Below are 9721 nucleotides of genomic sequence, written 5' to 3'. Positions count from 1 at the left end.
AAAAAAAAAAAAAAAAAAAAACCAAAATTGAAACAAACAAAAAAAATGGAAAATGTAAAAGTGAAATCACAAATCCAAAACGCTAACCCATCCATTTCAATTTTTTATAAAAGAAGCAAATTAAATTGGCGATGAAATAGATGAGAATCTGAAATGATTGATTTTTGTTACCTCGGCGGCGAGATATTCAAGAACGGCGGCGAGATAGACAGGAGCTCCGGCACCAACACGCTCGGCGTACTTCCCGGCCTTCAAAAACCGAGCGATACGACCAACAGGGAATTGAAGCCCAGCCTTGCTACTACGAGACGTAGACTTCTTCGCCGCACCAGATCCTAGTGTTTTTCCCCGACCCGCCATTTCTACAGCTCTAGAAGAACAAAGCGTACTTGAGTATTATTAATAGAGTGGGGAAGAATAGAAAGTATCAGGTGACCAATGAACTCACACTGCATGGATCGATAACTCTGACCGTTAGATTGGTTTTATGTTTAACGGACACGATGTGAGTTTTTCATGCTCCCACCCCATCGCTTGGACATTTTTTTATTGGTCCTCCGATAATCTCAATGGATTGATCTACTTATATGGGCTTATTTAATTGAAAGCCCTCCTTTCTAGTCTCACATCATTCGCCCCAAACAATTTTTCTTGTCAAGTAATATATAAAAATTTCCTCCCATTTTAACTAGTGAGGGAGCGAATTTCAAATTATACGATTAGTCTAGAGTACTAAGACTAAGAGTACACGACAAAAGAATTACAACTGTCAATAGATTTCAGAATCAAGCTATGATTTTTTGTTCTTTTTTTTTTGTAATCTCTCCGAATATCATATGGAATAACAAAGAAAGTGAAACCAATAGAGACATCAAACATTCGAAAAAGTGTGTGTATGTCATGAAACGTTGTGGGATGGTGTTATGATGTTACCAACCTTTCATACAAAGGAACGGTGGATCACACGTTGATGTTCTTTAGTGTAGGATGTGGAAATGTCTTTTAATGCTTTAAACTCACAACATTATATCATTATTGGTTTGATGACCCCCAAAAAAAAAGACTCATTTAAGAGAAGGAAAAAGTAATTGGAAGTTTAAGAAAACAGACAACTTTTTAGATTTATTGTCTAAATGATATATTCTTTATGCAAAAATATGAAATAAATAGTTTTTCACCACTATTTTTATGTAAGAAAACTAAAACCTGTACACTAGCCTATTAACCCCAAATAAGATTCTTTAACTTCAGAAGCTTTTAGATTGTAACTTAAATTTGGAGGCAGAGTAGTCAACTCAAGGAGAATACAAGATACGTTTATATAAAACTATAATGCGATTCATTGATATAAGCTTTTACTGTTAAGCATTAATATTTGTATACAGAATCTTCTGCCCGCATTGAAGAAATGTCAATGAAATATCTTTCAATAATACGTACTTGGTCTCTAAGCCAGTTAAATTTTTATTTTGTACTTGTTTGTATTGAGACAAATCAATACTTGCAATCTTTTTCTGTTTATTGACTGGAATGGTTGTTCGAAGGACAAACACATATAGTGGAAGTATCTACTGGTCCGACAGTACGTGAAGATTTAAATAGTTTAAATAAAATACAAACCCGCAAACCTATGCAACATATTGGAAGCATTAGATTTGGGAAATGTGAAATTATACAATACGCGTATGTTTAGTCACTAGACAACCAAATCATACTGTGGCCTCGTGAGTCAAATAGTGTCCCATAGATAGGTAAGTTACGTGAGTACGATACTTGTTGTCTTTCACGTATCAAACAAAAAAATATATTAGAGGTAAGTAGAATCACTATTAATCCGATTTCACACTATTTGTTCCATCCTTTTTACGTTAACCACATTTACTTCCGACCTTTATTCCGCTTTGGTTTGTACTTTGCGTTGTGCTGTCCATATTCACGACTCTTAAAGTCTTAATATAACTAAACCAACCATTAAACCATGTATTCGATACATATGAATTCAACAACAACGAAGAAAAACAATTATTATTGGGACTCTCAAACATAGTTTCTTGGGAGTTATTTTCTTGTTTATATATTGTATTTATTTTATCTGTTTCCCCTCCTTTACCATCGCTCTCCCTCAAATTCAAAAATTGGAAACTCTCAAACTTTCATTTCAAATTTTGCTTTTTTGAAGGTCACGTTTTTGTTTTTGCTTCTCGTTCTCATTGTCTTTTCAAGGGAGAACAGAATAGAGAAAAAAAAAATGGAAGCTTCAAGCACAAGAAGGGAGAAGACGAACAAGAAGAAGACTGAGAGAGAAAACACCGACACTCAGAACAAGAAGAAGAAGCTGCCCAGTGTTTGGTTTTCACTCAAGAAGTCTCTCCCTTGCAAATCTGATTCTTCCGATGTCCACAACCCTAGATCCAGGAAAGAGCTCGCTACAATCTCAACAAAGAGAACACCCTCCTCCTCATGCGGCGTCGGTGGCCGGTCCGGTTGTTCGAGATCCATAGCCAATCTCAAAGACGTAATCAATGGAAGCAAACAACAACATATGGAGAAGCCGCCTTGCTCTAGCCCTCGTTCTATAGGAAGCAGCGAGTTTCTCAATCCCATTACTCACGATGTAATCTTTAGCAACTCAACCTGCGAGCTCAAGATCACAGGAGCAACAGAACTCGTAGGGACTCTGAGGCCAGGAACGCCGGTGAATTACTCTTCTTCACGACGGAGCCAAGCTTCGAGAAAGGCTTCTTCAGCAGCTGTTTCAGATAGAGACGGGGAAGGATTAGGGTTTCACCAGCAGAGCAGAAGGGAGAGAGAGTCCGCCATTAATGGAGACAATTCCTCTGTTTCTTGCCATAAATGCGGCGACAAGTTTAGCAAAATCGAAGCTGCCGAAGCTCACCATCTCACCAAACACGCCGGTAAAATACTAATCAATCACATTGCTCCCCAAAGTTTCTTACTTTTTTAGCAAAGTTCGTAACTTTTCATCTTTGAATTTCAAAGTTTCATACTTTTTTAGCAAAGTTGTTCCCAAAGTTTGTAACTTTCATCTTAGAATTTCACAATTAGGTTACAGAGTTTCTTAATTGTATCCCAAACTTACAGTGACGGAGCTAATGGAAGGAGACTCGTCGAGGAAGATAGTGGAGATAATATGCAGAACAAGCTGGTTAAAGACAGAGCATCACGGCGGACGAATCGATAGGATCTTGAAAGTGCACAATATGCAAAAGACCTTAGCAAGATTCGAGGAATACAGAGACACGGTGAAGATCAGAGCGAGCAAGCTACAAAAGAAACACCCGAGATGTATCGCTGACGGAAACGAGCTGCTCAGGTTCCACGGCACCACAGTCGCGTGTGCTTTAGGGATTAACGGGTCGACGAGTCTGTGTTCGTCGGAGAAGTGCTGTGTTTGCCGGATTATAAGGAACGGGTTCTCGTCGAAACGGGAGATGAACAACGGAATCGGGGTTTTTACGGCGTCGACGAGCGAGAGAGCGTTCGAGTCGATTGTGATTGGAGATAATGGTGGTGATAGGAAGGCGTTGATTGTGTGTCGTGTGATCGCCGGGAGGGTTCATCGGCCGGTGGAGAATTTAGAGGAGATGAGTAGTGGGTCGTTGTTGAATGGGTTTGATTCTTTGGCCGGTAAGGTTGGGTTGTATACACATGTTGAGGAGCTTTATTTGCTCAATTCTCGAGCTTTGCTTCCTTGTTTTGTGCTAATTTGCAAACCTTAATTATCTCATCAAATCTTTTGATGAAATTAATGGCAAGTTTTGGTTCATAATTTTGGTTTCAATTTGGTTTAAGCAAAACCTGTTAACGAAAACAAAAGGATTATAAGTGGAAGAAAGAATTTAATATTATGATTGGTATGGGTCTGTTTTACTTTATTAGGTAATTTTGGCTATAGTATATTGAATATTCAAGTGAAGTTAGGGAATGGGGTAGTTGCACAAAATTAAAAAAAAAAAAAGGAATGGAGGTTGACGAGAGTCAGAAAGAGGCTTTGTTTCACGTGTGGAGAATATTGGTAAATGCTAAGTTTAAGACAAATAAAATAACTGGTAAACCATACTATTAAAAATTCTCGAGGAAGAGAGAAATTGATAATTATGCTTTTTGCCTACTTCGTGTAAATTGAATTGAAGAGATAATTATGCTTTTTGCCTACTACGTGTAGCTAGTATATAGTTTGCAAAGGCAAAAATGGTCCATACTATTTGCAAATGCATCGAGACAAATCTAACTTACATAAAAAAAAAAAAGTAACTACATAACTAGAAGTGCTAGAACTTAAAGAGTAGAAAATGTATACAGTAACCATTAAAAAATTGTTAGGACTGAAACACTTAATTGATAGATTCGAAGAGCCGCATGCAATATGATATGATTTATCATATCTATTACATAAGGAAGAAAAAGAAACATATGATTTGTGGCTGGTGTGGCTGGTGACGTGGAGCAAAACAAATAATGAATCAAAGACTCCAAACAGAGAGGAGGCTTTGCAGTTGGATCAATAAAAGAGAGGTCTTCTCCATTCGATTCAGTTATACTTAATCTGAGTTGTAAAACCTCTTGCGATGTGCTTGGGGATGATCAATGTTGATCATCACTTCTAAGATTGAGTATTTGTTCATCCGTTACGTGTCTCTTAGTTTTGTAATCGTTGGTGAAGAGTTAATTGAATATTGATTCAGTATTTGAGTTGGATCCTACGAGATTCTATCAATGGTGCGGTGAAACTGGTTCGATTGAGATCGCGATGGCTACTTTTGATGATCCGACGTTGATAAACAGTGAGAGCTTCCAGAAGAAGGCGACGGAGTGTCAATTGAAGGTTCTTGGCGGCGAATACAATCGTCTAACTCAGGCGATGGTTGTACAGGACGACAAGTTGTTATCTCTGGAGGAGACGATGCGTACGATGCTTTCAACCTTGGGGAAGCTGGAGAATCATCTCGAAAAACAACATGAACAGCTGAAAACATCTCAGATCTCGCAGCAGGTATCGTATTCTTCTGCATCACCTCCGCATTTGTCAGATGTTGGAAATTTGCCTTTGGAGAATCGATCGAGCTCACTTCATCAGATCGAGATGCCAGTTTTTGATCCATATGAGTGGTTCTCTGAGGTCGACCGTTTTTTCCGTGTTGGTAGATATCATGATAGGGATAAACTGGACTTGGTAGCCTTGAGTTTGGAAGGAGATGCATGGACATGGTTTTTTTTGGAAAACCACAAGAGCGAATTTCTGGATTGGATTGATTTGCAGTGCAGATTGTTAGCTCGATTTGATCCAGCTCAGAATTGTTCTCCATCAAAGGTGATTGCGCCTTCGATGCCAGAGGTTGCTCAAACAATTGATTCGATTCTAGATGTTGAATCAAAAGCTGGATCAAACATGGGGACTGATTGCGTTCAGGATCTTCAGGTACCATCTTGTACTTTGGAACCTAGCCCTAGCTTTAGGGTTTGCACTGAGTCATTGGATATTAGGGAGGATGTACCATCTCTGTTGTTGGCAGAAGATCGATCACAATCCACTTGTGTCACCATTAACAACAGTGCACACCAACTGTTTGCTCAAACGCCTAGACGACTAACACGTCGGCAGAAGCAGAGAAAGTTTTTCAAATCCTGGAGATTCAAGTTCAAAAACATGACTCTACCAAGAAACATGTCACAAATGGCTCTGCTTCAAGTCATTGAATCAAGTACTATCAAGTCTCGATATCATTGTTCTAGTGCTAACATTGGATTGGTGAGGAAGAGTAGAACTCAACACCCGAGACTACATAAACAAGCTCACATGTCACGGGTTATGTGTAAGCTGAGGATGTTGCATGATCCAAGAGGCATGAAAAACCTTCTACAGGGTGATATGAAGCCCATGTTTTTTTCTGGAAAGGAATCAAAGAAAGGTTGTCGAGATATTAATGGTAAATCTATACTCCATGTTAGTCTTGATGAGATAGCGCTGCAGCAACTTCTTGATGTCAACGTCCCACTTATCCATCACATTTCTCAGTTACATTGTTTGTTGGGTTTAACACTGGAAAAGGAGTTTGTGACTTGGTTGTAGGCTGTGTATGTGTTGCGAGACTTTATGGTTGCGAGAATCTTTCACAATTTTCGGAAACAGAAGTTTCTTAAAACCTGGAAATTCAAGTACAAAGATAAAGTCGCATCAAGAGATTTCAAATTTGGTTTTGAAGTCACAGGGAAGCGAAATGATTTAAGAAGAATACATCAGTTTGGGTGTTGCAATGTGTTGTTAAACTTGAAGAACAACTAAAGTTGGGTTTCAGATTTGTGGAGGAGGAAATTGTGCAAGAATTGGTGGTTTAAATTCAAAGCTTTCAGCAGCAGGAATAGAGCTCTTGTTTCACAAGGAATTAAGCAAAAGGAGGTTGCAATACAATTTCAGTTTCATAAAACACAGTATGCACTTTCTCCAATTTGTAGAGGTCACAAAGACAATATTGTCTTTCCTTTTGGAGCTTCACAGTCTGATTGTGATATTGATGTAGTGTTTGCTCAGGGAATGCTATGGGTTCGAGCTGTAAATAAAACACCAATGATCGTGTTTATAGTACAATCACTTTTAGGACTTACCAGTGTGTTACAAACTGCTGTTAGGGAGTGTTTGTTTCCTCATTCCAAGCTTGAGCACAAGCTAGCTCTCAGTGGGGGAAGTCATGGAGAGGCTGCCACAGATTTGGAGAATGAGATGTTGATGTTTCATCATAGTTTTCTAGTGTGTAATTGGACAAGACCGGATCTGGTCTACTGGGCAGAATTGAGAACAAAGGTTCACAATTATTTAAAGGGAGCTCTATTTCCACTACTTGAGAACAAGCTGAGAATTGAAAGCATAGCTCTTGAGGAAATTTCTTCCAATCAGAATATACTAGCCGTGGATCACCTATTGTGGGCACCAACACTTATATCAGCGAGTAACACCAAAAGAAATATGCTGCACATTCATCTACAACAAATACAGAAACAGAGAAGGGTTCCTAAACCTTGGATGTTCAAGTATAAACAAGAACCAGATCCTAAGGAGTGGCTAGATAAGCAGTACCACAATGATTCATAAGATGGTGGTTTCTTTCTTTTACAAAGCTTGAGGACAAGCTTGTTTTCAAAGGGGGAAGTATTGATATGATTTATCATATCTATTACATAAAGAAGAAGAAGAAACATATGATTTGTGGCTGCTGACGTGGAGCAAAACAAATAATGAAGCAAAGACTTCAAACAGAGAGGAGGCTTTGCAGTTGGATCAATAAAAGAGAGGTCTTCTCCATTCGATTCAGTTATGCTTAATCTGAGTTGTAAAACCTCTTGCGATGTGCTTGAGACCCTTGCGATGTGATTGGGATGATCAATGTTGATCATCACTTCTTAGATTGAGTATTTGTTCATCCGTTACGTTTCTCTTAGTTTTGTAATCTTTGGTGAAGAGTTAATTGAATATTGATTCAGTATTTGAGTTGGATCCTACGAGATTCTATCACAATAGTTCAATCCAGCAAAACAGAGAAGTCAATTGTTGCTGATCTCACATTATCACTGCTTGAGTTTGTGGTTCAAGGTAGGAAACTTAAAACTAACGGAAGCATCAATTGGTTGATGAACAATTTCGTCAACACTGTATTTGTATTCAAACCCCAATTCTCTTAACTTCTTTGAAGAAATTATAGGCTTCATACATCGTCTCTCTTCGTCATCTTCATTTTCCCTATAAATCAAGAATAATAGTTTTCTAAAATCTTTAGTCTAAAACAAAGAAGAATTGATAAAAGCATTCACGATTGTAGAACTTAATTACCTTTGAACTTTACAAAGATATTCCTTAGAGAAGTGATGAACCATCAACTCATGCATATCAATATTGTCAACACAACATATATATTGACCATTAGCCTTTGGTTGTTCCATCAAAAAGATATGAGCCCTGCAGATATCTTCAATGTGTACTAAAGCAATCGAACCCATTCTTTTGTTCACAGCTGATAATATCGCAAACAACTTTGAGTCACCTGTTTTAGTTATACAATGTAAATAAATCAAAATGGTTATAGTTTAAGCCAAACCCTTTAACTTCTATATGATCATTTGGAAAAAAAATTAATATATACACACACCTGTAACTGGGGACAAGAGAACTTGAATGCTTGATGGGACAGAAGGAGTAAGGAATGGACCAGAAACAGTAGTTGTAATGACTGAAACAAGATCCATTCCTCTCTCTTTTGCATATCTAAATGCTTCTTCCTCTGATACGAGCTTCGATAGTACATAAATCTGTAGCACATACGAAGTTTAAAACCTGTAAATGACGCTGGAACAATGATTAACATGTAATGAAATTATACTATTGGTTTGTAATAGTATTTTACCCATCCACTAGCTTGTGCTTTAAGGACATGATCAACATGAGCCTTGCAAGTTTCATCCACGACAGATCTTAACCGTTCATTCTCATCTTTGGCAGTGAGAGTACTGATGGACGATGTGAAGACAACTCTTTTGACTGAGTTTGACTTTAGACAAGAACCTAGTACATTCCGTACGCCTTTTATCGCCGAATCTATGACTTTGCTCTGGACATAACTCTCTATATTATTCCAGCAAAATCCGGTTTGTCTCGGTTAAATTGCGATATTAACGGTTAGATCCGGTATAGGCAATGTACTCAAAAAAAAAAAAAAAGGAGCGTGTGCAATGAAAAGATGTATACCGAGATTGACGTGATCGGATGAGATATCAAACTCCATGGAAGCGGCGACATGGAAGACGCCGTCACAGCCCTCGACGGCGTCATCAAAGCTGCCGTCATCTTGAAGATCCGCTCGGAATAATCTAAGCCGTTCGTTTTCCTTCCATTTGGATATAAAATATTGAGATTTTGCTGTCAGCAGCGGAAGAAGCGTTTAATTAGTTTAACCGAGAAGACTTCAAACCAAATTTACAAAACAGTCTCCAAATTTTAGTAAAAAAAGAACCGACTATTATAGTGCATATATGTATTTTAAAAGGCTCTTTAAGGTTCGTTCTTCCTGAGGTTCGATATAAACAAGACACTTTAAAATTCGATTTTGATAAAACAAGAGGATACCAAGATCTCTGAGAGTGGCATGAACTGTGTAGCCTCTTTCAAGAAGAGACTTAACCAACCAAGAACCGATGTATCCACTTGCACCAGTCACGCAATACGTCTTCGTTTTGCTTTCCTCCATCATCTCCTCTCTTCTTCTCGAAATGCCAAAAAGAGCTTACAGTCTGAATAAATTATTTATTAATCTTTTTGGCTCGTAACGATAAGTTTTAAAACTATTTTGTCTGTAAAATATTTTAATGATAGTGTGTTAGTTTGTTTCCATTGGTTTGTTGTCAATATTCTTCATGTACTTTTGACAATTGGAAAACTACTAGACAGATAACTTTTTCAAAAATCTTTTTGGCATATATTATTAGATTTGGTAGGATTCGATTTCATTGCTATATTGGCGTTATTATACAATCATCATGCATTTGAATGTAAATAAGAGGAGCAGATAAATTTGCTATGCAAACATTATTCTATAAGACAGGCGAAGAAAGAAATCTTAAGAACAGCCAAGAGATAGCTGTTGAAATCTACGACTCGTGTGGTTTCTTTTATTTTTCTCAAAACCTCTCATTATTTCATTTTCAAGAATCTTCT

General features: G+C 37.8%; 3 protein-coding genes across 3 annotated transcripts in view; 1 reads left to right on the top strand and 2 right to left on the bottom strand.

Moving 5' to 3' along the window:
* LOC104717515 (probable histone H2A.3) overlaps positions 1-387 on the bottom strand; it is a 2144-nt gene extending 1757 nt beyond the window's left edge. The window contains exon 1 of the mRNA XM_010435093.2: positions 172-387. Coding sequence (XP_010433395.1) covers positions 172-360 — 189 coding nt within the window. The 5' untranslated portion in view covers positions 361-387. The remainder of the gene's footprint in view (positions 1-171) is intronic.
* LOC104717513 lies at positions 2015-3790 on the top strand. The gene is made up of 2 exons (XM_010435090.2): positions 2015-2915; positions 3103-3790. Exons 1-2 carry the CDS (start codon positions 2249-2251, stop codon positions 3738-3740), a joined length of 1305 nt encoding a protein of 434 aa, XP_010433392.1. The 5' UTR covers positions 2015-2248; the 3' UTR covers positions 3741-3790.
* LOC104717512 (dihydroflavonol 4-reductase-like) lies at positions 7553-9319 on the bottom strand. The gene is made up of 6 exons (XM_010435089.2): positions 9134-9319; positions 8756-8926; positions 8415-8632; positions 8160-8319; positions 7844-8054; positions 7553-7753 (listed from the first exon to the last, which is right to left on the bottom strand). Exons 1-6 carry the CDS (start codon positions 9255-9257, stop codon positions 7582-7584), a joined length of 1056 nt encoding a protein of 351 aa, XP_010433391.1. The 5' UTR covers positions 9258-9319; the 3' UTR covers positions 7553-7581.

Source organism: Camelina sativa, chromosome 10, assembly GCF_000633955.1.
Source record: "Camelina sativa cultivar DH55 chromosome 10, Cs, whole genome shotgun sequence".
NCBI classification, from domain to species: domain Eukaryota; kingdom Viridiplantae; phylum Streptophyta; class Magnoliopsida; order Brassicales; family Brassicaceae; genus Camelina; species Camelina sativa.
This window is presented reverse-complemented; position numbering and strand designations above follow the sequence as displayed.